This window comes from Anomaloglossus baeobatrachus, chromosome 4 (assembly GCF_048569485.1).
Source record: "Anomaloglossus baeobatrachus isolate aAnoBae1 chromosome 4, aAnoBae1.hap1, whole genome shotgun sequence".
In the NCBI taxonomy this organism is placed as follows: Eukaryota; Metazoa; Chordata; class Amphibia; order Anura; family Aromobatidae; genus Anomaloglossus; species Anomaloglossus baeobatrachus.
Window position 1 is genome coordinate 635,807,899 of NC_134356.1, and position 27,075 is coordinate 635,834,973.

General features: G+C 49.9%; 2 protein-coding genes across 3 annotated transcripts in view; one reads left to right on the forward strand and one right to left on the reverse strand.

Moving 5' to 3' along the window:
• The window catches only part of CHMP7 (charged multivesicular body protein 7), a 139,214-nt gene that overhangs the window by 19,507 nt on the left and 92,632 nt on the right, over positions 1-27,075 (forward strand). The window lies entirely within an intron of this gene.
• The window catches only part of GINS4 (GINS complex subunit 4), a 30,365-nt gene continuing 14,487 nt past the window's right edge, over positions 11,198-27,075 (reverse strand). For both annotated transcript variants that reach the window (XM_075346420.1, XM_075346421.1), the window contains exons 2-8: positions 25,278-25,391; positions 23,425-23,511; positions 23,236-23,349; positions 14,578-14,675; positions 14,398-14,486; positions 14,112-14,202; positions 11,198-11,689 (exon numbers count right to left, since the gene is read on the reverse strand). In XM_075346420.1, the coding sequence (XP_075202535.1) occupies positions 11,593-11,689; positions 14,112-14,202; positions 14,398-14,486; positions 14,578-14,675; positions 23,236-23,349; positions 23,425-23,511; positions 25,278-25,370 (669 nt within the window). In that variant the 5' untranslated portion in view covers positions 25,371-25,391 and the 3' untranslated portion in view covers positions 11,198-11,592. The remainder of the gene's footprint in view (positions 11,690-14,111; positions 14,203-14,397; positions 14,487-14,577; positions 14,676-23,235; positions 23,350-23,424; positions 23,512-25,277; positions 25,392-27,075) is intronic.

The following is a 27,075-nucleotide window of genomic DNA, read 5'->3' on the forward strand; positions in this document are numbered from 1 at the left end:
TGTTCACATGAAGTACACGGTATGGGTATGTTCACATGGAGTACACGGTATAGGCATGATCACATGGAGTACACGGTGTGGGTATGCTCACATGGAGTACACGGTATAGGCATGATCACATGGAGTACACGGTATGGGTATGCTCACATGGAGTACGCGGTATGGGCATGATCACATGGAGTACACGGTATGGGCATGATCACATGGAGTACACGGTATGGGCATGATCACATGGAGTACACGGTATGGGCATGATCACATGGAGTACACGGTATGGGCATGATCACATGGAGTACATGGTATAGGCATGATCACATGGAGTACACGGTGTGGGTATGATCACATGGAGTACATGGTATGGGTATGCTCACATGGAGTACACGGTATAGGCATGATCACATGGAGTCCACGGTGTGGGTATGTTCACGTGGAGTACACGGTATGGGAATGCTCACATACAAGTGTTCAATGAGGATTTTGAAACGGATGTGCTTCAATTTCACATCAAAGTGTATTTTAAAAGTATTTAAAGCATTTGTATGTGATTTCTAGAACAGAATTGTCACCAAAATCCACATTAAGAAACTGTGTGAACAAATCTAAAATATTGAGCTTGAGATAAGCTGCAAAAAAATCCTGGCCTTTGCCGCAGATTTCCCCTGATACTTCGCAAAGGTTCAAATCAGCTGCAGAATTGTGTACAAGCTGCGGCCATAAAATCCACACTGCAAACCTATTACTGAGGCAATTCTCCCCCCGTAACTGGAGGACGCAAGTTACCAAAATCTCATTCACGTTTCTGCTCCAGTAATGCCGGGTGTGAACATAGCCTAAAATGCGTGGGGAATTACTAAGCTGATTTTTGTGCAATGGATGAGGCTGCATTGGTGACTGGAGGGAGGGAGTAGACACAGTGATGAACGGGCAGCCCTGATACAATCCGCCGGCCGTGCCTGGCAGCTTAGTGTCCTGGTATCTGCACGCTTTGTCGGCTTATTCCCATTAGGCTAAGAGCCTGGCACAATAGTGATTAACAGGGATCACCGGCGATTAGGGGAGCAAGGTTCATGGGATAAGCCGGGCGGCCAAGTGGTCATTCATGTGCAAAGCACCAATAATGTAAACAATGACCATCGCCATATATAGCCCCCCATGCCAGTGGTCCGGGCTGACGAGCTTTACACGTGCGGCAATAGTAGACACCATGATGGTACGAGGGAACCCTGCTCCAGTGCAGATCAGACCCCTCTCTCTCTCACACCATCATTTACACACAGTTTGTCCTAAATCCTGTACTCCACAGACCTCCACAAACACCTGTGTCAATACAAGACGGCCATTGTCACACAGGGACGCGATAGCAATAAATAACGGCAGGAGTGGGGCAAGAAATGGCCACCAAATGACCAATGTGGCACCCTGGGAAACACTCAAAAAAGTAAGGATATGTTCACACAAGAGTTTTTTGAATTTTTTTCCCAAGTAGAATCAACTTCAAGAAGAGCTCCTCATTTTGGGAGTTTTCTTCTTCTTGAGGTCTTCTTTGCAGCCCCTTGTTCAGACAGGGCATATTTGGAGCAGTTTCCTTCAGTAGCAACAGGGACATGAGCATTTTTTTTTTCATCAGTCATTTTTCAAAATGAAAAATAAAAAAAAAAGCTAAAGAAACTCCTCAAATGAAAAGCCAAGTGAATTTCCCATAGAAATTAATTGGAAGAGTGTTTGAGGATTTTGGAGAGAATCTGTTCTAAAAACACACACTTTTTGTGAGCATAGTCTGAGGCCTGAGGACCTGTGCGCACGCTGCGGGAGGCCCTGTGCGCACTAGAAAATGGAATTTTCTTAAGAAAATTCCGCAGATTCTGAAATATTACCGCACCCGCGGTAAAAAAGCGCAGCAAACCGCACCAGAAAATCACATGTGATTTTACCGCGGTATTGCCGCGGGCTGGTACATGTGTTTTAATGCATTCAATGCAATAAAGCACATTGAGGGGAAAAAGAAAAAAAAAAAAGTGTAATTTCCTTCTGATAGATTAAATGATAAATAGATAGATAATAGACAGAGGGATAGAATGATAGGGGGATAGATGGATAGATAGATAATAGATGGATGGCTAGATAGATTGATAGATAATGGATTGGTTGATAGAGATTACAGTTTTTATTTATGATGTATGTGCCCCCCCCCCTCCCCCACCAACAGTTTTCGCAGGGTCACTGCCGGTCGGTGACGTCGCTCTATTTCTCACCGACCGTGAGAAATGACCTGGAGTTACCCCTGCAGCCTCGTTCACAGGGCTGCATTGAGTGCTATGTTAGACGCCGCTGAATCAATCTGCAAGAGTCGTGGGACATCGTGTGGATTACGCCGGACCTGGAGCGGTGTTTGGGGATTTTAATGAAGTGGTGAAAGAGGGGGATTTTTTGTGGGTTATTTTAAATAAAGGATTTCTCTGTGTTGTGTTTAATTACTTTGCTTACAGATTAGTCATGGCGGGTCATAGACGCTGCCATTACTAATCTTGGACTTAGTGGCAGCTATGGGCTGCTACCACTAACTCCTTATTACCCTGATTGCCACCGCATCATGGCAATCGGGATGAGCCAGGTAGAGTCCCGGGACTGTCGCATCTAATGGATTCGGCAATTCCGGGCGGCTGCTGGCTGATATTTTTAGGCTGGGGAGCTCCCCATAACGTGGGGCTCTCCATCCTGAGAATACCAGCCTTCAGACTTGAGGCTTTATCTGGCTGGTATCAAAATTCGGGGGGGGACTGCACGCTGTTTTTTTTTTAATTATTTTTTATTTATTTATTGCACTGCACAATATAGACCCGCCCACCGGCGGCTGTGATTGGTTGCAGTGAGACAGCTGTCACTCAGCGTGGGGGCTCGTCTGAATACAACCAATAGGCGCCGGTGAGCAGGGAAGGCGTGCATATGTTATGAGACTAATGAGCGGCTGTTCGGGAAGACGAAAGAGCTGCCGCGGGAGCAGTGTGACAGCCGGTGATCGGTAAGTATGACGCGCTTGCTCCTACCCCTTTGTGCCCGATTTTGGTCCCCATAGACTTTATATGGGTAGCAGCATCTGGCCAAATACCAGCCCTGCGAATGTATGATGCCTGATTTCTATGTGTCTGATACATGTATGTGTCTGTGTGTGATATGTGTGTATTTTCTCTCTGATCAATTTCATATTCCTCTTCTAGTGACATTACTTCCTTGCAAAACGCAGGGCAGTGATTATCACTATGTCACGAAAAACGCAAAATACTGCAGGGAATAACGCAGGAAAATGCAATGAAACGCACAGAATTTGCTGCCTGCGTTATTCCCTGCGGGATTTCACGATTACACTACAGTCAATGGGGTAAAATACCGCAGCGACGTGCGGAAAAGAAGTGACATGCAATTGTTTTTGCTGCGGGAATCCTGCAGCGAAACCTGTAGCTGTTAAAATCTGCCTAGTGCGCACAGCATTTTTTTTTCCCCACAGGTTTTGCTGGTGAATCACTGCAGAAAGGTTATGAACATTTTCTGCAGCGAAACATGCAGGAAATCTGCAGGAAATCCACGGTAAAATCCGCCTAGTGCGGTATACACTGTACTGGCGTGCACCGAATCCGACAAACCGGCGAAAAGCTGGTTGTGTGAAACCGGCCTTAGGAAGGCCAATCTGTTGCTTCCGTTGCAGTACAAGGCACAACGGTCACATCTTTCCAGCGGATTACTAAAGGTCTTTGAGGACAGACCCCCCCCAATCACATAGTGCAGATCTCTATATAGTGATATGGTAGACTTTAGGCCCATTTACACGCACCGATATCACTAACGAGATGTCGTTGGGGTCACGGAATTCGTGATGCACATCCGGCCTCGTTAGTGACATCATTGCGTGTGAAACGCGTGTGAAACGTACGAACGACCGCTAACGATCAAAATTACTCACCTAATTGTTGATACGTTCATTTTCATAATATCGTTGCTGGTGCTGGACACAGATTGTTCGTCGTTCCTGAGGCAGCACACATCGCTACGTGTGACACCCCAGGGACGACGAACAACACCGTACCTGCGTCCTCCGGCAACGAGGTGGGCGTGTCTTTCATGTGGCTGCTCTCCGCTTCTATTGGGCGGCCGCTTAGTGACGTCGCTGTGACGGCGCACGAACCTCCCCCTTAGAAAAAAGGTTGTTCGCCAGCCACATGCGACGTCGCTAGGCAGGTAAGTCCGTGTAACGGGTCCTAGCCATATTGTGCGCCACGGGCAACGATTTGCCCGTGACGCACGAACGACGGACGCACGAAAGCAGCCTTTACATAGTGCAGATCTCTATATAGTGATAAGGTAGACTTATTGTTGGGTTACGTGCGAAAGGACGGCTGTGGAATTGGCTAGCATGCTTCGGATTATGGATACTGCAGGAAAAATAATAGGGGAAGCAAAACCCCGCGCTTTACAGTTATTCACCAAAAAACCTGCCTCCATTAAAGCGAATGGAGCTGGGAGCCACAGTGCAGCCAGAACTTCAGAAGAATGCGCAGCCACGCCCTTATATGGAATGTTGGCGTGTCACAATGCAGCCAGGGAAAGAGGCAGACACAGACAGGGTAAGAAACAGACATAAACAGGGTAAGAGACAGATATAGACAAAGAGACAGACTGACAGGGAAAGAGACAGACAGGGAAAGAGAGGGAAAGAGACAGACAGACAGGTAAAGAGACATACACAAACAAAGAGACAGAGACAGACACAGGGAAACAGACAGGGAAAGAGAGGAAAAGAGACAGACAGGGTAAGAGACAGACAAAGACAGGTAAAGAAACAGACAAAGAGACAGACACAGGGAAAGAGACAGAGGGAAAGAGAGGGAAAGAGACAGATGGAAAATGACAGAGATAGATAGACAGGGAAAGAGATTGAGACCGACGGAGAAAGAGACAGAGACAGTCAGAGACAGACAGGGAAAGAGACAAAGAGAGAGAGAGAGAGAGACAGAGAGATATATACAGAGGGGGAGACAGACATTATAATTACATTTATATCTGTTTTGTGTTTTTTGTGTGCAGAATACATTTTTGTTAATACATTCTATTTTGTTAACAGCAGTTATTAACCCGGGCGAAGCCGGGTAGTACAGCTAGTATCTTTATAAGGCAGAGATAAGAGAGAGCAGTCGCATAGTGCGGACAGATGGACCTGATGCAACCAGCTCATGTCAGGCTCCAGGGTGATGGAAGGAATGGGAGTCACTTGCAGTTGGCGGAGGTGACAGAGTGCAGCTGATGCAAGGCTCCAGGGCAGATTACACGCCACTGAACTCAATGACATCCACATATCACATTCCTCGGCCCCATACACCCGCCTGCCGAGTGACATGTTAGTGCCAAGACCCCATAGATTGCTGCGGGCAGTAATTTACAATCCTGTGCTGCCCCCTGTAACCCTACTCTAGTCACAGTGCAGACCTTGTGAAGGCCGGCTGTGCCCTCTCACCCCGGGGTCCTGGCAGCAGTCACATTGGCATGCGGATATAGTTACTAGACAATTTTGAAAATAAAAAGGTTATTTCTGTAAAGATATTTACAATATGTGCTGAGTAAGACGGATCCTGGCCTTGGACGCACCCAGCGCTCTGTGCTATATTAAAGTGTGTAAAGAAAACAATGGCAAAGACAAACCTGTCTGCTACTCTCTGGAAAAGAAGGGAATTTTGTTTACTTACCGTAAATTCCTTTTCTTCTAGCTCCTATTGGGAGACCCAGACAATTGGGTGTATAGCTTCTGCCTCCGGAGGCCACACAAAGTATTACACTTTAAAAAGTGTAACCCCTCCCCTCTGCCTATACACCCTTCCGTGCATCACGGGCTCCTCAGTTTTGGTGCAAAAGCAGGAAGGAGGAAACTTATAAATTGGTCTAAGGTAAATTCAATCCGAAGGATGTTCGGAGAACTGAAACCATGAACCAAAAGAACAATTCAACATGAACAACATGTGTACACAAAAGAATAACAGCCCGAAGGGAACAGGGACGGGTGCTGGGTCTCCCAATAAGAGCTATAAGAAAAGGAATTCACGGTAAGTAAACAAAATTCCCTTCTTCTTTGTCGCTCCATTGGGAGACCCAGACAATTGGGACGTCCAAAAGCAGTCCCTGGGTGGGTAAAAGAATACCTCGATAAAAAGAGCCAAAAACGACCCCCTCTTACAGGTGGGCAACCGCCGCCTGAAGGACTCGCCTACCTAGACTGGCGTCTGCCGAAGCATAGGTATGCACTTGATAGTGTTTTGTGAAAGTGTGCAGACTAGACCAGGTAGCTGCCTGACACACCTGCTGAGCCGTAGCCCGGTGTCGCAATGCCCAGGACGCCCCCACGGCTCTGGTAGAATGGGCTTTCAGCCCCGAAGGAAGCGGAAGCCCCGAAGAACGGTAGGCTTCAAGAATCGGTTCCTTGATCCACCGAGCCAAGGTTGACTTGGAAGCCTGCGAACCCTTACGCTGGCCAGCGACAAGGACAAAGAGCGCATCTGAACAACGCAGGGGCGCTGTGCGAGACACGTAGAGCCGGAGTGCTCTCACTAGATCTAATGAGTGCAAATCCTTTTCACATTGGTGAACTGGATGAGGGCAAAATGAAGGTAAGGAGATATCCTGATTGAGATGAAAAGGAGATACCACCTTAGGGAGAAATTCCGGTACAGGACGCAGAACCACCTTATCCTGGTGAAAAACCAGGAAGGGGGCTTTGCATGACAGCGCTGCAAGCTCCGACACTCTTCGGAGTGATGTAACTGCCACTAGAAATGCCACCTTCTGCGAAAGACGTGATAAAGAGACATCCCTCAGCGGCTCGAAAGGTGGCTTCTGAAGAGCCGTTAGCACCCTGTTAAGGTCCCAGGGTTCCAGCGGACGCTTGTAAGGTGGAACTATGTGGCAAACTCCCTGCAGGAACGTGCGGACCTGCGGAAGCCTTGCCAGGCGCTTTTGAAAAAATACTGAGAGCGCCGATACTTGTCCCTTGAGAGAGCCGAGAGACAAACCCTTGTCCATTCCGGATTGGAGGAATGAAAGAAAAATGGGTAAGGCAAAAGGCCAGGGAGTAAAACCATTATCAGAGCACCAGGACAAGAAGATCCGCCAAGACCTGTAATAGATCTTGGCGGACGTTGGTTTCCTGGCCTGTCTCATAGTGGCAATGACATTCTTTCTGAGATAACCCTGAAGACGCTAGGAGCCAGGACTCAATGGCCACACAGTCAGGTTGAGGGCCGCAGAATTCAGATGGAAAAACGGCCCTTGTGACAGCAGGTCTGGGCGGTCTGGAAGCGCCCACGGCTGACCCACCGTGAGATGCCACAGATCCGGGTACCACGACCGCCTCGGCCAATCTGGAGCGACGAGAATGGCGCGACGACAGTCGGATCTGATCTTGCGTAACACTCTGGGCAACATCGCCAGAGGAGGAAATACATAAGGCAGTCGAAAGTGCGACCAATCCTGAACTAACGCGTCCGCCGCCAGAGCTCTGTGATCTTGAGACCGTGCCATGAAGGCCGGGACCTTGTTGTTGTGCCGTGACGCCATGAGGTCGACGTCCGGCGTTCCCCAGCGGCGACAGATCTCTCGAAACACGTCTGGGTGAAGAGACCATTCCCCCGCGTCCATGCCCTGGCGACTGAGAAAGTCTGCTTCCCAGTTTTCTACGCCCGGGATGTGAACTGCGGAGATCGTGGAGGCTGTTGCTTCCACCCACAGCAGAATCCGCCGGACTTCCTGGAAGGCATGACGACTGCGCGTGCCGCCCTGGTGGTTGATGTACGCGACCGCCGTGGTGTTGTCCGACTGTATACGGATCTGCCTGTCCTCCAGCCAAAGCATAAAACTGAGGAGCCCGTGATGCACGGGAGGGTGTATAGGCAGAGGGGAGGGGTTACACTTTTTAAAGTGTAATACTTTGTGTGGCCTCCGGAGGCAGAAGCTATACACCCAATTGTCTGGGTCTCCCAATGGAGCGACAAAGAAAGACTGATGAAACAAGAAAACCAGCCATGTACCTGTCAGCTGCCGCCACGGGGCAATCCCTACACTCACCATGTAGTGTTTAATGCCACTAAGCCTAATACTAAACTCCTTCTTATTGCTCTTCAGATGGACATTAGCAGCAATAAACTGACTTAGACTCTATTGGTTTATGTAGTAGCATAAACTGAGCATGCTCTAATTTGAGCACAGGTCATTAAGAAGGAAGGAGGAGGAGGTGAGCTGTGATATCACCTATTTAGAATATTGATCTGTTATTGTAATTCTGCCTGTGATGATAAAAGTGTCCTGTGCAAAAACAGGAATGGTGTGTTTAGTATATGGCCTGGTGCGCAGAGTGAAATTTTTTCTTTTAGATACATCGAGATAAAAAAAAAACCGCAACACTATCGTATGCCCAGATTCATCATTTTAGTTTTTTTTTTTTAAATTCATAATATATTTGTATAATTCTGTGGTTTTTATTTTTACATGCATGAAAACAATGGCAAAAAAATATAAAGCAAAAATGCTCCTATTAATGCTACGAGAAAATACAGCCACAAAATTGTGAACCTTACCATAGAATTTCTCCAACCTCGTCATGGCTGGAGAGCTGCATCTTCCTCCCTTACTTATGTACACGGGGGTAAAGATTTTTATTTTATTTAAGGGTTAACCATGTGTCTGTGTCACGCGAAGTACAGGGAAGTACTAAGCGAAAGGGAATGGAAACCCTGTGTCTAGGGAAGGGGGAGATGGTGACCCCTGACCAAACCTACTGCTGGTCCCTGACCACCCTATATAGGTTCCGCACCTATGCGCTGAGCCAGATACCTGACTCTAGGTATCCCTAGTTCTAGGCCCTAAATAGGGATCAGATGGGATGAGCTCTTCAACCTCACTAAACACTATAGAATACACAAGGAGGAGAGACAGAGGAAAGTGCATGAACTACTTATCCACAGGTGACTCAGGCAGGAGCTCAGCAAAATTTCAGCAATGATACTACAGATGAGAGCAAGCCACCTGCTTGCAACCAGAGCTATAATGAAAAGAATAATGTCACCAGCACACGGCCAGCCTAGATGGGAGCATTTAAGCACCAAGAGAATATTGATAATCAGCAGCTGGATGGAAGGAGAACTCCACTGTGTCCTAAAGGGGAATAGATGAAAACCCAGCAGGAAAGTTACCTAGTACAATGAATACTGACAGCAGGAACAAAAGAAAGTCAGGGAGCATTTTGCGCTGCCAAATGCTGTGATTTTCTATTACCAGAAACCACAATACTGTTGGTCATCCGTGAAAGTCTCCTTCTATACTGAGGGAAAGAGCAGTGAATGTGAGCGCTGCATTTACAGACTTTATAGACAGGGAGCCGATTATTTCACTGCCCTGTAGCTGTGATGGTTGTAGGCAGCAGGAGCGATGAATGCCAGTAAATACAGAATGGAAATTAAAAATAACTAAAGAAGGATGTCCACTACTGTTACACTGATGGCCTAACCTAAGGATGTGATCAATTTCTGATCGGTTGGGGTCTGACTCCCACCACCCCCCGATCAGCTATCGGTGATAGCAGGAAATGCTCAGTTCCGATTCTGCCTCTTCTTCGGATAGTGGCCGTGGCCGGGTTCTGCACATCCACCTCCTTATTTAAATCAATAGGAGGCAGATGTGCACTATCCGGCCGCCATCAGAAGACGAGGCAGCTCCGGAACTGAGCATTTCCTGTCACCGCCGGGGTGCGAGGTGTCGGACCGTGGCCCATCATTGATGGCCTATCCTACAGATAGGCCATAAATGTAAAGTAGTGGATAATATCTTTAAAGGGGTTATCTGAGACTTTGCTTATTCTTCCCTATGGTCTAGGTGTTCGCTACCTGCCTCCCTGTTCTACACGTGGGCACTCTCTGCCGGTTCAGATCTGCCTTTGTCAACAGAGCAGCTCTTCCTCTTCTGTTGACAGGGCGTCACTGCCAACATCATGCCAACTGACAGCCGTCTCCCTATACTTAGGCCGAGGGAAGCTGGCTGTCAGTCAGTATGACGGCAGTCACCCCCTGTCAACAGAGCAGAACGGAAGAGAAGAAGCTGCTTCATGAACAGGACCGTCAGTGAAGCTGTAGAATCACCATCATCAGCGGATCGTGACCTCTGTGTGCCGGCAGAGATCGGCACCGGGCACACCAGGCAGGTCGTTAGCAATTATCTGCCTGCCACTTCTTAGCCCCAGAGGGGAAAAATAAGTAAAATCCTGAATAACCCCTTTAATAATGTGTGGGTTGGATGTGTGAGTGTATGCGATCGGATGTGTGTGTTCTGATTTGTGTGTGTGTGTGTGTGTGTGTATGCGATCGGATCTGTGAGTGTCGGCAGGGGGCAGAGGAGCACGGCGTGCAGCACAGCTGCTGGGACCACCCACCGGAGGGCACAGGGAGAAAGTGGGGTGTGTGTGTGAGTGTATACTGTCTGATGTGTGACTGTGTGTGAACGTAAGCGATCGGATCTGTGAGTGTCGGCAGGAGGCAGAGGAGCACGGCGTGCAGCCCAGCTGCTGGGATCGTGGGGTGGGTGGGAAGAAGTGGGGTGTGTGAGTGAGTGTGGTGTGTGTGTGTATGTATATATGTATATATATAGTGTGTGTGTGTGTGTGTGTGTGTGTGTGTGTGTGTGTGTGTGTGTGTGTGTGTGTGTGTGTGTGTGTGTGTGTGTGTGTGTGTAAATATATGTATGTATGTGTGTGTGTGTGTGTGTGTGTAAATATATGTATGTATGTGTGTATGTATGTGTGTGTTCTGATGTCGGCCAGACGCAGGGGAGGTGTGCAGCGTACCTGATGGGAGGTCACAGAAGGATCTGGGAGCCATACAGACGCCCTGGGCTGGTAGGTATGACGATCCTGGGAAGGGGGGGGGGGGTTCTGCTTTTTGTGGGGGGTAAATTTACCCCCAACCATGTCTCCTCGAGAATAAGACACCCCCTGAAAATAAGACATAGTGCTTTTTTCAGGGCAAAAAAAAATATAAAAGACAGTGTCTTATTTTCGGGGAAACAGGGTATTACTGAGCGCAGGTCCTGGTGAACGGAAAAAAGAAGCGCCAAGGGAGATCACACCATGTGGCTGACAGACGTACAAAACGTAAAAATATATTTTATTTCTTCATCTTTTACAGGTGGCCGGCCGTAATAACAGATCTGTATCATAATCGCTGATCCTGACCATTACATCCAACATTGCGGCCATTTATCACCTTTTTTCATTCAGTCTTTTCAGTCTCTGAGGTTAAATACAAGCAACTTTCCTCCAAATTTCAGCTTTTACGAGGATCCTAAGGACATGTAACCCCCCCCCAAAAAAAACTAACGTCCAGAAAGAAGTTGTAGGAATATCCCACAATATAACCTGCGCCGTTATGTGAAGGACGCAGCACGTAGGAAGCTCAGCGTATACCATTATACAGTATACCACAGCTGCCCCCTACTGGTCACATCCACTATTGCAACTTGAAGAAGTTTTTGAAGATTTTCTCGGCATCACAGGAATGGATTAACGAGGACTCAGATGAGATTCACAGCTCCGGAGGCCACAAGAGGGGCTATGGTGCGATATCGGATGAGGTGCTGAGATCCCACCTCCATGTCTATGGTGTATTCGCTGTTGGCAGACAAGGTTTTAGATGCAGAGTTAGAAAATGTAGGCAATGCTCAGACCTAAGAAGACTTATTATGAGTATGCGCAGACTTTAGTGATAGATATAGATATGAAGATGTTGGTGGTGCGGGCTTCAAATAATGGCGCCTGAATTCAGCACATGCGCGGATGGAGCTCTTGGCTCAAGATCACATCTGCACACACGCCACCTCCGGCCCACTGATTTCCCAGCAGCGGACTTAAGGAAAATGGTGCCCGGAGGTGGCGCGTGCACAGTTGAGATCTCAGTTTGTCATTAAGCTGATGATTCAATCTGCGCATGCACCGACTCTGGGTGCCATTTCTTTGAAGCCAGCACCACCTCTAGTCTGGATGATTTCTCTGCCTCACAGCGCCCGCAGCGAGCAACACGGACACCGACCACACCGCCCGCAGCATCGCCGTACTCCAGCACCGCCCCTGCCTCCTGTGACCCCACCTGTGGTAAGACACCACTGGACTATAAGACAGACTCCATATTTTTTTCTATAAATTTGGGGTGCATCTTATAAACTGAAAAATACGGTAATTACCATATTTTTCGTTTTAGAAGACACCCCTAAATTTAGAGGTAAAAAAAGGTAATAAGAAAAAAAAAAAAAAAGGGTCTTATACTCTGGTGTTGTCTTATCGGAGGGGGGTGGCAGTGGTGGTGGAATGGAGTCAGAGGACGCAGGGGCGGTGCTGGTGGGGTCTGTGCCATCAGTGGTGGGGTCTGTGCCATCAGCGGTAAGGTCTGTGCCATCAGCGGAGGGGTCTGTGCCATCAGCGGAGGGGTCTGTGCCATCAGCGGAGGGGTCTGTGCCATCAGCGGAGGGGTCTGTGCCATCAGCGGAGGGGTCTGTGCTGGCAGCGGGAGCTGCGGTGCTGTGTGGAGCAGGCTTGTCCAGCGGGTGTCCCAAGATGCTGAGTCGGCGAGCCGGGCTTCAAAAGAAATGGTGCCCGAAGTGAAAAGCGGTCAGCTGAGAGCTCCATCTGCACACACGCTGACTCCGGGCACCATCATTTGAAGCCAGAGCATCTGGGACACCCGCCGCACAGCCACCGCAGCTTCCGCTGCCAGCACAGCCACCGCAGCCCGCACAGAGAGGCAGCCAGCCTGCCACACCATCGATAGTCTGGATGATTTCTCTGCCTCACAGCGCCCGCAGCGAGCATCGGGGACACCCACAGCCTGCGGCCCCCGCACAGAGAGGCAGCCAGCCTGCGGCCCCCGCACAGAGAGGCAGCCAGCCTGCGGCCCCCGCACAGAGAGGCAGCCAGCCTGCGGCCCCCGCACAGAGAGGCAGCCAGCCTGCCGCCCCCGCACAGAGAGGCAGCGAGCCTGCCGCCCCCGCACAGAGAGGCAGCCAGCCTGCCGCCCCCGCACAGAGAGGCAGCCAGCCTGCCGCCCCCGCACAGAGAGGCAGCCAGCCTGCCGCCCCCGCACAGAGAGGCAGCCAGCCTGCCGCCCCCGCACAGAGAGGCAGCCAGCCTGCGGCCCCCGCACAGAGAGGCAGCCAGCCTGCGGCCCCCGCACAGAGAGGCAGCCAGCCTGCCGCCCCCGCACAGAGAGGCAGCGAGCCTGCCGCCCCCGCACAGAGAGGCAGCCAGCCTGCCGCGCCCGCACAGAGAGGCAGCCAGCCTGCCGCCCCCGCACAGAGAGGCAGCCAGCCTGCCGCCCCGCACAGAGAGGCAGCCAGCCTGCCGCCCCTGCACAGAGAGGCAGCCAGCCTGCCACCACCGCACAGAGAGGCAGCCAGCCTGCCACCCGCACAGACATCTGACCGCACAGAGAGCCCCCTGCGCCAATTCTCCACCTCCCAGTAAGCTGTATTTGGATTTTAAGATGCACCCCTTATTTTCCTCCCAAAAGTGTGTCTTATAATCCGAAAAATACAGTAATTATTTTTTACACAAGGTTTCAACAAAGTAATGACACCATCTGTTGTAGTCCCCATTAGTTAGCTGGTGCTGGATTAAGCGAGACGAGCTTCCCGTGGGACATTTACTATGTGAAGAGGGAATGCCTACAACCAAGCCCCCATAAAATTTCCATTATTGTTGGACACAAAGCCCCCTTTTGTAGGAAGGGATGTCATGAATAGGGGGTCCGACCCACTGGGTAATCAATTCTGAGAATAAAATTGTCTCCATCCCATTCAAGTGGGCGGCAGGAAGCACGGCAGCGCTGAGCGGGAGCTGCAGAACCTTCATTCTCAGAATCGGAGCAGTCCTCGAGGTCGGATCCCCCCAATTATAAGGTGGCTGCATATTCTATAGGATGGGAAATCATCTTTCATGAGCTTGATAAGGCTAAATTTTCCCCTACAGATAACTCATGAAAGCGTCAACTTTGGAAGGCAGAAATGTCACATTCGATCACAGACATATTCTTCGTCCTCACCTCTGCTCATCCGTCTCTGGCTCCACTAGGATGTTCTCCTGGGCCTGATTCACCTTCAGGAACACAAATGAGTCCAGGTTTGGTTTGGGGACTGCAACAAGAATATCACGTTACATACTTTAAAGCGTCGGTCCGGCGCCGCTCATCGGTGGCTGTGATGAGCCTCCATCCCCACATACCTGTCCAGACGTGTACACGATACCTGCCGGTCAAGCACGCGTCCCGGGAGGTATGTGGGGTCGTAATGTCATCAGATCACTCATGTCAGTTCATGCTCATCTCTTACCACATTTCAGCAGGTCCACAGTCTGCAGATTTGGGGGCATGTGACGCAGGGCCACACTCTTCAGTAAAGTCTCTGTGTTTGTCATATATCTACAATGGGGAGATTTAATTAGCCATATTGTTTTATTACCCAGAGGTCCAGCCGAAAAATTCGTTTTTGGACTTAGAACTGAGCACTCACTCCTTGGCGAAGGCGAATTCTTCTGGAGACAGATGTGGCGGCTCACCCTCTCCTCGTGACTTCTCCGTCTCCAGAACATGTGGGAAAAACTTCTCAATCTGAGAAGACGGGAAGAAGAATGTATTTATTAAAACCCCTTAACGACCGCGGGCAGTAAAATTACATCCTAAGCAGTCATAGTGTAATTCGCACCGGCTGCCCGCAGCACATGTCAGTTGATTTGTACAGCTGGAATGTGTGCCTCGCAGGCACAAGTGGATCCGTGTTCCATCTGTGGCTGTTAACCCCTTAAATGGCGCTGTGAAAATGTGACAATGCCATTTAAATGCAGATTGTGGTAAATCTTTACTCACCCGGCTCAATCGGCGTCACAGTGATGTGATCCCTGTGAGCCAATGGTTGCCATGGTAGTGCAGAGGTACTGAGAGCCTCAGGGCACTACAGGGAACTGCATCCTCATGGGGATGCAGGACCTACCCCCTGGGACCTGGAATACCAGTGCCGATTCCACCTACACACATCAAAAATCCTAGTTCTCCTCTCCACACTGGGCATAGAGGGTTAACCATATAAGGGGATGGTCGCCATGGGAACGAATCCCTGGGTATGGCCAGCCTGGTGGGAGGGGTCAGCAGTCAGTTAGAGGTAGTGAGAAGTCGGGAGCACACAGGAGAGGTGTGCGGACATGCCTGAGCTGGGTCCGTGTAACGGTGACCCCGGGGGCACAGGAGAGAGGTCGCCAGGACGGGTACCGAGATACCTCTGCGACCGGAGCACGCACGGGGCACAGGGCCCTAGGTCAAGCGCAAGTTTTAGACTGTTTGGCAAATACCTGCACGGTGAGGACACCTTCACGGACTTCACCAAACCAAATAAACCGGGGGTATCAGCAGTGAACTAGGATCGGGGTTCGGACACTTATCTCCCCGCAGGGTTTGCAATGCCTTCCGCATGGAGAAGGAGTCTGTACCCCAAAAGGGACAGTCGGGGTTCCCAAACTCTCCACGCTACGGGGACTCAATCGACAGCGAGTGCCGGGGACAAAGCAATTTGGGTCACTACATTGGCACTGGTCCTCCTGGGACCGGAACCAGCAACTCCTGGGTCCACAGTGAGTAGAGACTGGTAAAGACAACCTGGCGTGGTCTCCATTATTGCCCCATTACATCTCCCAGGCACAGCCCTACCTGCGGAGGGCCTACCATCACAGCTGCCACTACCACCATCCCTGGGAGTACCCACATTGACCAGCGGCAGTTCCCCATCCTTAACTGCAATCCGCATGTGGCATCACGAACAGTAATTTTATTATCTCTTGTAAATAGCCCCTGCCATTGTATAAAGTGTCCCCAGGGCACAGGACCGGGCAACGGCCACCCGAAGTGACATTCCCATTTGCAACCGCCCGGGACAGAGTACCCCCTTCCCTGGGCGACTCAGTAGCACTGGGTCATCCTGTAGCTCACATGACTGATTTCCTGTTTCACCCGACTGAGCGCTGCCTGTTACAAAAGATGAGTATTCCTGCTGTTCTCAGATGTGTAGCTGTGATCAGCAGAAATAAATGAGTAATCAGACTGCTGATCCTTATAGTCCCCTAGGGGGTTTACTAAAAATAAAATAAAAAAAAAAAGTAAAAAAAAAAAATAAAAAAGAGGTTTAAAGAAAAACAATCATAAAAAAAAGTTCAAATCGCCCCCTTTTGCCCTATTGAAAATTAAAGGGTTAAAAACCAAAATAAATAATTACACACATTTGGTATCGCCGCGTTCAGAAATGCCCGATCTCTCAAAATATAAAATCAATTAATCTCATCGGTAAACAGCAAAAAAAAAGTCCAAACGCCAAAATTACATTGTTTGGTCGCCACAAATTTTGCGCAAAATGCAAATTAAAGGCGATTAAAATGTAGCATCTGCGCAAAAGAAGGGAATTTTGTTTACTTACCGTAAATTCCTTTTCTTCTAGCTCCAATTGGGAGACCCAGACAATTGGGTGTATAGCTATTGCCTCTGGAGGCCACACAAAGTATTACACTTAAAAGTGTAAGGCCCCTCCCCTTCTGGCTATACACCCCCAGTGGGATCACTGGCTCACCAGTTTTAGTGCCAAAGCAAGAAGGAGGAAAGCCAATAACTGGTTTAAAGACCAATTCAATCCGAGGAAACATCGGAGAACTGAACCATACCACATGAACAACATGTGTACCCGAAAAAACAGAAAAACCCCGAGAAAACAGGGCGGGTGCTGGGTCTCCCAATTGGAGCTAGAAGAAAAGGAATTTACGGTAAGTAAACAAAATTCCCTTCTTCTTTGTCGCTCCATTGGGAGACCCAGACAATTGGGATGTCCAAAAGCAATCCCTGGGTGGGTAAAAGAATACCTCATGATAGGGCCGTCAAACGGCCCTCTCCTACAGGTGGCCAACCGCCGCCTGAATGACTTATCTACCTAGGCTGGCGTCTGCCGAAGCGTAGGTATGCATCTGATAATGCTTGGTAAAAGTAAGTAGACTCGACCAGGTGGGTGCCTGACACACCTGCTGAGCCGTAGCCTGGTGCCGTAATGCCCAGGATGCACCCACGGCTCTGGTAGAATGGGCCTTCGGCCTTGAGAGAACCAGAAGCCCAGTAGAACTGTAGGTTTCAAGAATTGGTTCCTCGAGCCCCCGAGCAAGGGTGGATCTGGAAGCTTGCGACTGTTTACGCCGACCAGCGACAAGGACAAAGAGTGCATCCGGGTGGCGCAGGAGCGCCATGCGGGAAGTAGAACCTGAGTGCTCTCACCAGAACCAACAGATGCAAATCTTTCTGAAATTGATGGACTGGACGAGGACACAAAGAAGGTGAGGTGATATCCTGATTGATATGAAAATGGGATACCACCTTAGGGAGAAATTCCGGAACCGGACGCAGAACTACCCTGTCCTGGTGAAGGACCAGGAAGGGAGTTTGTATGAGAGCGTTGCTAGCTCGGAAACTCTCCTAAGAGACGAGACCGTTACTAGAAGGCCACTTCCCGTGAAAAACGGGAAGGGAGACATCCTTCAAAGGCTCGAAAGGCGGCATCTGGAGAGCAATTAGAACCTTGTTCAGATCTCAGGGCTCTAACGGCCGCTTGTACGGAGTGCTGAGAAGACAAACTCCCCGTAGGAACGTGCGTACCTGAGGAAGTCGTCGTTTCTGAAAAAATACAGATAGCGCTGAGACTTGTCCCTAAAGGGAACTGAGCGACAACCCATTTTCCTACCTAGATTGCAGGAAGGAAGGAAACATAGACGATGCAACCGGCCAGGGAGAAACACCCTGCGCCGAGCACCGAGATAAGAACATCTTCCACGTCCTGTGGTCAATCTTGGCGGACGTTGGTATGCTAGCCTGTCTCATGGTGGCAACCACGTCCTGAGGTAATCCTGACGACACTAGGTTCCAGGACTCAATGCCACACCATCCGGTTGAGGGCCGTAGAATTCAAATGGAAGAATGGCCCTTGAGACAGCCAGTCTGATTGGTCTGGTAGTGCCCCCGGTTAGCCTACCGTGAGGCACCACAGAACCGAGTACCACAACATCCTCGGCCAATTTGTAGCGACGAGGATGGCGCGGCCGCAGTCGGTCTTGATCTAGCGCAGTACTCTGGGCAACAATGCCAGAGGTGGCACCTAAGGTAGCTGGAACTGCGACCAATGCTGAACTAAGGCGTTTGCCGCCAGAGCTCGATGATTGTGAAACCGTGCCATGAAGCTGGCACATTGTTGTTGTGCCGTGACGCCATTAGATCGACGTCCGGCCTCTGTCAGCGGCGCCAGATCTCCTGAAACCCGTCCGGGTGAGGAGACCATACTCTTTCGGCCACACCTCAGCGACTTAGGAAGTCAGCTTCCTAGTTTCCACACTTGGGATGTGAATTGTGGATATGGTGGATGCCGCGTCTTCCACCCACATCAGAACCTGCCGGACTTCTTGGAAGGCTTGCCGGTTGCGCGTTCTTCCTTGGTGGTTGATGTATGCCACCGCTGTGGAGCTGTCCGACTGAAGTCGGATATGCTTGCTTTCCAGCCGCTGTTGGAAGGATTGTAGGGCAAGATACACTGCTCTGTGTTCAAGAACATTGATCTGAAGAGTGGACTCTTGCTGAGTCCACGTACCCTGAGCGCTATAGTGGAGAAAAAACTGCTCCCCACCCTGATAGACTCGCGTCTGTCGTAACTATCGCCCAGGACGGGGATAGGAAGGACCTTCTTGTTGACCAAGAGGTGAGAAGAAGCCACCACCGTAGAGATTCCTTGGCCGCCTGAGAAAGAACGACGACTCTGTTGAGGGACGTCGACTCCTCGTCCCATTGGCGGAGAATGTCCCATTGTAGTGGACGCAGTAAAACTGCGCGAAAGGAACTGCCTCCATTGCTACCATCTTACGTAGGAAGTGCATGAGGCGTCTCAATGTGTGCGACTGGTTCTTAAAGAAGAGCTTGCAGCCCGTAGTGAATGCTGTTTGTCTAGCGGCAGCTTCACTATCGCTGAGAGAGTAAGAAACTCTATGCCTAGATATGTTATCGATAGGGTCGGGGTCGGATCTGACTTTAAAAAGTTGATGATCCACCCAAAACTCTAGAGAGTCTCCAGCGCAACGTTCGGGCAGTGTTGGCATGTTTCCTAGGAGAGTGCCTTGACAAGTAGATCGTCTAAATACGGGACCACAGAGTGACCCTGAGAGTGCAGGACTGTGACTACTGCTGCCCTGACCTTGGCGAAGACCAGTTGGACTGTCGCTAGCCGGAAGGTAGAGCTACGAACAGAGGGTGTTCGTCTCCTATAACGAAGCGTAGAAACGCTAGTGCTCTGGATCAATCGGCACGTGTGGATAAGCATCCTTGATGCCTAATGATGCTAGGAAATATCCTTGGGACCTTGAGGCGATGACATGGCGGAGGGATTCCATCCGGAACCGCCTGGTGTCCACGAGCTTGCTGAGCATTTTTAGATCCAGAACGGGACGGAACGGCCCGTTGTTATAGGTACCGCAAAGAATTTGGGGTAAAAACCGTGACCTTGTTCCTGAAGAGGAACGGGGGTCATCACTCTTTCTGCCTATAGAGTGCACCCTGTTTGCAGAAGAGCAGCGGCCCGGCCGGGAGGTGGACGAGAAGTGAGCTGTATCCTGTACCCGTGAGACAGAATGTCTCACACTCAATGGTCATTGACCTATGGCAGCTAAATATCGCCAAGGCGGGAGAGCCTGCTACCGACCGAGGCCGCAAGTCATGAGGAAGCCGCCTTGGAAGCGGGTTTTCAGACTGTCGCGTTTTTGGGCGAGACTGAGCCCGCTAAGAATCTTAGCTCCTCTGATCCTTTTGAGTCCACATTGGACGAGGAAAAATGGGACCTGCCCGAGCCTCGAAAAGGCCGAAAACCCCGACTGCCTCTTGCTCTGTTGGGGTTTGTTGTGTCCGGGCTGAGGAAAGGATGAATCCTTACCCCTGGACTGTTTGATGGTTACATCCAACGCTCACCAAACAGTCGGTCAGCAGAAAAAGGCAACTGGTTAGGCAACCTTTTTTGGAAGCAGAACCTGCCTTCCATTCACTTAACGAGCAGACCAGGCTCTGCTTAAAAACACGGAGTAGCGGAGGCTACCGCCGCACGGTTCGCAGAGTCCAGGACAACCTGAATCGCGTAAGAAACAAATGCAGACATTTGAGAGGTTAAGGATGCCACCTGCGGCACAGATGTACGTGTAACCGTGTCAATCTGTGTAAGACAAGCTGAAATAGCTTGGAGTGCCCCAAGGGAGAGAATGCCGGAGCCAACGGTGCGCCGACAGCCTCATAGATGGCTTTCGACCAGAGATCCATCTGTCTGTCAGTGGCATCTTTGAGTTTGCAGTTCCATCTCCCACTGCAACTATGGATCTAGCTACAAGCCTGGAGATTGGAGGATGCCGCTCGGGACATTGGGTCCAGTCCTTGACCAAGTCAGGGGACAGGGATAACGTGTATCCTAAGCCGTTTGGAGAAGCGCATATCTGGATAAGCGTGGTGTTCCTGGACTGCCTCTTTGAAGGCAGAGTGGTCCAGAAAAATACGTGAAGCTGACTCCTCCACTGGAGGAGCTGTGAGAAATAACCCACATTCTATAGATGGACGCTATAAGATTATTTACTATGGCGTCACAATCAGGTGTATCCAGATTGAGAGCGGTCTCAGGATCAGAATCCTGAGCCGCTACTTCCGCCTCATTACACAGCGAGTCCTTCTGTTAGGACCCTGATGAAACCGAGGCCGCTCATAGCGAGCCCACTTAGGCTGTCTGGGACTGACGTCCGTGCAGAGCCGTGACTCTGGGATGCGTGTGACATTCCCGGAGCTGTTAGTTATTCACACTGAGGGGGGCCATGGATCAATGATTCAACAGTGCCCATATTGTGAGAGACATGTCCGGACTGCTAGGCTTCTAGTATCATAGCCATAGTCTCAGAAAAACTGTCAGTAAATACTGCAGACACCGTCCTCATCCCCTGGCCATTAGTGCATACAATGGGAGTCTATGTACCTGCCGGCCGCATAGCCGTACATGCTGTACCAGCTGTATAGAAAAACATGTGGTTCTGCACCTTTGTTTTACACAGAGAATATGCTGATAACTCCTCCGCATAATCCAGGAGGGTATATACAACGTGCGACCAAACAGTGCAATGTATATGGTACAAGCATATCTATAAGTGCACTTCTGCACTAGTGGGGTTAGCACCACAGGTGCTGCTTAACGCCTGTCACAGCGATTGTGTGACTATCAGAATGCCAGGGTCTTCCACACTTGTCTCTGTATCGTACAGAAACTGACACTAATGGCTGCCGGTGTCCTTGTAGAGAAGGAAGCCGTGGGCGTGCCTGAGAAAGTGCGGGAATCCGGATTCACAGTGCACACAGTGAGAGGGGTGGAGTATGCAAAACATACTCCAGCTCTCAGCTCTGCTCTATGCAGCGTCACGCCCCTACCCTGACTGTCAGAGCTGTGGGCGGTAACGAAGGGAGCTAGGCCCAGAAGCCGGGGACTCGAGTTAACAGCGCGGCCGCCGTAAAAGCGCGGGCCGCGCTGAAGTCCCCGGCGCACCACAAGTGCCAGCCGCGCCGCAGTTCCAGCGGCCGGCGCGACCGATTCATAGAAGTGGCCAGCGTCCCGCCCCTCTCCTGACTGGCAGGTCTGGGGGCGGGAACGAACGGAAGCAGGCCGCAAAAGCCGGGGACTCTAGTTATCAGCGCGGCCGCCGTAAAAGCGCGGGCCGCGCTGAAGTCCCCGGCGCACCACAAGTGCCAGCCGCGCCGCTGCCAGCGGCCGGCGCGACCGATTCCTGGAAGTGGCCAGCGTCCCGCCCCTCTCCTGACTGGCAGGTCTGGGGGCGGGAACGAACGGAAGCAGGCCGCAAAAGCCGGGGACTCTAGTTATCAGCGCGGCCGCCGTAAAAGCGCAGGCCGCGCTGAAGTCCCCGGCGCACTACAAGTGCCAGCCGCGCCGCAGTCCCAGCGGCCGGCGCGACCAATTCCCATAAGTGAGCCTGCTTCAGCAAAGCTGAATGAGGCCATGGCACAGGCGCCGCAGCGCTGATGTCCCCCGGCGCACTACAACACCCAGCATGCTGCGGTGTGAGCGCCAAATGCACGGGGACACAGAGTACCTTGAGGAAGCAGGGCCATGTCCCTGATGTACTCCGCTCCATCCAGCATCTTCTCCAGGGGCTGTAGATGGAGCACGGTCTCAGTGCCTGGAGACCGGTAAATCCCACTTCACCCAGAGCCCTGTAAAAAGGGATGGGGAAGGAATCAGCATGTGGGCTCCTGCCGCCGTACCCGCAATGGGTACCTCAACCTTACAAACACCTCCGACATACAGTGGGGTGAGAAGGGAGCATGCTGGGGACACTATATGTGTCCTCTTTTCTTCCATCCGACATAGTCAGCAGCTGCTGCTGACTAAAAAGTGGAGCTATGCGTGGATGTGTTGCCTCCTTCGCACAAAGCACAAAACTGGTGAGCCAGTGATCCCACTGGGGGTGTATAGCCAGAAGGGGAGGGGCCTTACACTTTTAAGTGTAATACTTTGTGTGGCCTCCAGAGGCAATAGCTATACACCCAATTGTCTGGGTCTCCCAATGGAGCGACAAAGAAATGGTGCCATTAAAAACAGCTGGAGATGCAAAAAATAAGCCGTCAATGAGCCATAGATCCCGAATAATGAGAACGCTACGAGTTGCAGAAAATGGTGCAAAAGTGCGCCGGATCCGTCAAAATTTGCTTCTCCGGCGGCCGGATGGAATGTTGAGGTGAACGTTTTTTGTCTGCGGCGAAAAACCATATTGCGCCGGATCCGGTGCTGTACGGTGTATTTTATAATGGAAGCTTATGGACGCCGGATCCGGCGTAATATGGCAAAAAACGGATTACAGCCGCCGGATTCGTTTTTTTGAACTGAGCATGCTCAGTATTAAAACGGATCCGTGAAAAACTGAAGAAAGGGATGGAAAAAACTGATGCGACTGATCAGTTTTTTCGCCGGATCCATCGCATCACTTTTTTCACGGGATCATGCCTGATGGCAAAAAACTGATGTGTGAAAGCAGACTAATTACTCAATTAGAAGAAAAGAAGCGCATTATATAGGTACCTTGACCAAGCGGCTGCGCAGGTAGCTGCTGAGCATGAACCGGATCCGCTCGATCTCCATGTGATGGAAACTGATCTTCAGGTCTCCTTGTCGCACTCGCTGCAAATTTTGCTCCTGATGAGATAAAGGACAGCTATAAAATGTGACAGCAGAAACGCGTCGGTAATAACCGCGGCCCGGGAAACTTACCATATGATTCAGCTGTTCCATCACACACTCCACAATCTCAGATTTACTCTCCAGGAGCTCGGGGGCAAACTTCTCATTCAGCCAGGCCTGCGGAGGGGGAAAAAAAAAAAAAAAACTACAACGGTTATACTAACAGGACAATGGGGCTTTGTGAATCTATCACCTCTAACATAAAAGTATAAATTATTGTACTATAGGGATAGGAGGGGTTAAATGCGGTCATCAAGCATGGATATATTGGAGCACTGGATACCATTTATTTATGTAAACCCAGAGAGTCCGCATGTGGCGCTATCACTGATGTCTACCTGGCGCCATCTTCAGGTCCTTTACAGTATAAAGCGGGTTTCACCCTGATCCAAACTAAAGTCATGAGACATCAAACCTAAATAAATAGAGGCGGCCATCCTGCTCATAAGCATCTGCTAGGGAGAAAGACACTAATAACTGAGGAGGAAAGTGAGCTCACAATCTAACAACCTGCCCCCTATCCAGCTAGGACCCCCTGGTGTAGACAGGTTACTACAGCAGAGAAATGCTTGGGAAAAGCCAGCAAGTCTGAGATTCGTTTAAGCAGAGGAGGAGGAGGAGGAGGAGGAGAACTGCATTCCTAACTGGATACACTTTCATCAAAGCATCTTTGATAATCACTTGCACACCAGTGGTCAATGATGAATATTGGGGTTTGTATCAATCCGATATTTATGGGAGGTACATTTTCAGCATGGCGATCACGAGAGGAATAACATACATATTTTTTCATATTTGGGAGGCCTGATTATGAGCTTCAAATTAATATTGGGCAAATTGATGACTACACATATATTTCCTATCTATGGAAAGGTAATATCGTGATGGCAAACAGCACCACAATATCTTCTGCCTGGAGTCTCCAGGGCCTAAGATGTCATGATAGTTGGGGGCACTCCTAAATTGTGAAGGGCCGAGCACATCCCACAAACAGCCTCCATGAGCTCATAAACGGAATGTATGTGGGCGTAAATTTGATCTAACAAAAAGAAGAAATTGTATTTGGTCCTTTGTCAGTCCTTAAAAGGGTTCTGTCTGTTTTTTCTACGGAATACTTCTCTCTAAGCTCTGAAGCCATTGCAGGTTTAGTAATTTTCTTTTGTTAATCCTTTTTATTTTACGTAACTATATATTGTATTGTTTTTTTCCCATTCCCATGTTACATTTTTTGTATATTTCTAAAAACACAGCCTTCTTTTCTGGATTAAATATAGAATTTTAAAAACTTCATTCCTCTTGCTCTATAAAACAAATCCCCGAATCCAATCCATTCGCTACCTTTAATGGGTGTCGAACTGGCCTGTAAAGCGATTCGTGCTGGTAGCAAGTAGTTTCTCCTAGGTAATTGTGGAGAGAGCTTGGCAGTGACAGTACTGAAGTACATATCAATTATATATACTGTATACATTATATATATATATATATATATTATATATATTATACACACACACACACACACACACACATACCCTCTGTGAGCTCCCCAATAATCGGCCTAGCAGAGAAAGCAGCCATCACCTCATTAATTGTCAGTCAATTGTGTATGTTGTTCTGACAATTGGAGGCAGCAGTGGTGTTCATGACAATTTGGTGACATCAACAAAAAAACTCAGACCAACAATTAGCTTTGTAACCAGCTGAAGTTTTATTGTGACCCCTTAAAATATCACAGTCTGAAAATATGTTCCTCCAAAGACGGGATATGCTTTTAACAGGGGAGTGCGTGCTTTTTGCAGAGGGTGTGTACTCTGCACGAACATACAGTAGAAACTTAGCAATAATGGACAGAGCGTTTCATCCTCCGTTACATCCTGGGCTCTCACCTCCTCCAGCTTACTGATGAGCTCTGCGGGGGTCAGCACCTCCTCACTGCCGGCATCAGAGTCCTGGTCCGATAGTCCGGGCTCGACCTCCATGATGCACAGTGCGGCCGTCACCTGAGAAGAGCACATAATGTAACAATAGAAAACCCAATATCCTGAAAAATACCGCACGACCCTGACAGTATTCTGCCAGGAAACAATCGCCCATTCAATACCATGCATCACTTATGTCTGCCTTTTTCCCCCATTTCATTTGAAGAAAAAAAACAATATGTAGTTTAGTAATGAATGGCAGAGACAGATCCTAAAAAAAGCTGTGCAGCGTCCTCTCTTTTTACAAAAGTCTGTATTAGTCTGGGAAGTGAGGAGACAATTTCTGGAGTTTTGGCCGAAGAACGTGGTCTTATTCTTGTCTGATGTAGGATTCTCGCTTCTCTATAGTTCGGGGTATTTGCTGGATTTTTGGTTTCATATTTTGTATTGGTGAAAGGTCTGGACTGCAGGCGGCCGGATCACCACCTGAAATAATTCTGGGAAGCTGTGATGTTGTGATGGATGCGGTATGTGGTTTACCTTTGTATGGCTGAAATATACAAGGTCTTGCCTGAAATAGATGTTGTCTGGATGGAGCATATGTTGTTCTAAAACCTCTATATAATGCTCAGCATTAATGGTACCTTTCATGTATAAGCTGTTCATGTCATTGGCACTAATGCAGCCCGGACCATTAGATATGAAGTACCGTATTTTTCGGTTTATAAGACGCACCGGATAATAAAAAGTACCCCAAATTCAGAGCAAAAAAAAATAAAAATGGATTTAGTTTCATGATCCAGTGGTGTCTTACCAAAAGGGGCAGCAGCGGTGGTGGACAGTAATCACAGGAGGTAGGGGCTGTGGAACGTAATCTCAGGAGGCAGGGGCAGTGGGTGTCACAGAAACTGTCAGCTGTGTTGGGGCTCGGGCTGCAGCGGCTGGGGCAGCTGTGCTGTGCTGTGCTCGGGCTTCGGCAAGCGGTGCAGGCTTCAAAGAAATGGCGCCCGGCGTCAGCGCATATTGAGCTCTCGGCTCAATGGCAAGCTGAGATCTATCTGCACATGAGCCACCTCCGGGCGCCATTTTCCTTAAAGGGGTTATCCGGCTTCTTTTGACTTTTTTTTTTTTTTATTTCCCTATTGGGCTACATTGGGGCAGGTAAGTAGAGACCACTTACCTGCCCTGCTGTCAGCCCCTCTCCCCCGGCTCAGAGTGGTCATGTGACCGCTCCTGCCGCGATTTTGCTGCTTCCGGTCATTTTATGTCAACATGGGCAGGGCCATGTTGACATGCAAATCTGGAACAGCATGTCGCCTCCCTGCTGGGCGCTACAGTGCGATGAGCCCCGCCCCCTTCCCTGCACCCTCCCACACATTCCCCCGCACCCCTTACTCTCCCCGCGACCTCCGCCTGCACTGCTGTGGGGTCCGTGACCTGGGGGAGGGGCCTAGAGGCAGCTGCCGTGGTGTCACCGCCAGCATCGGGCCCCTGCTCAGGATCGCACATTCAAATGTACCGGCATCACAGATAACAGATGCCGGTACATTTGAAAGTGCTGATGAGAAGCAGCGCAGCGCTTCTCATCACTGCCCGGCTGTCTGTGGTCTCTTCAGCACAGCGGTGACGTCTACTGTGCTGATATGGCCAGAGCACAGACAGCGCGCGAACGTGCAGGAGCGGCGGGAACGGGTGAGTATGTATTCCCTACATGTGTTCCCTATGGGGATGGGGGGTTGGGACAGAGCGCCGTGTGCGGTACAGA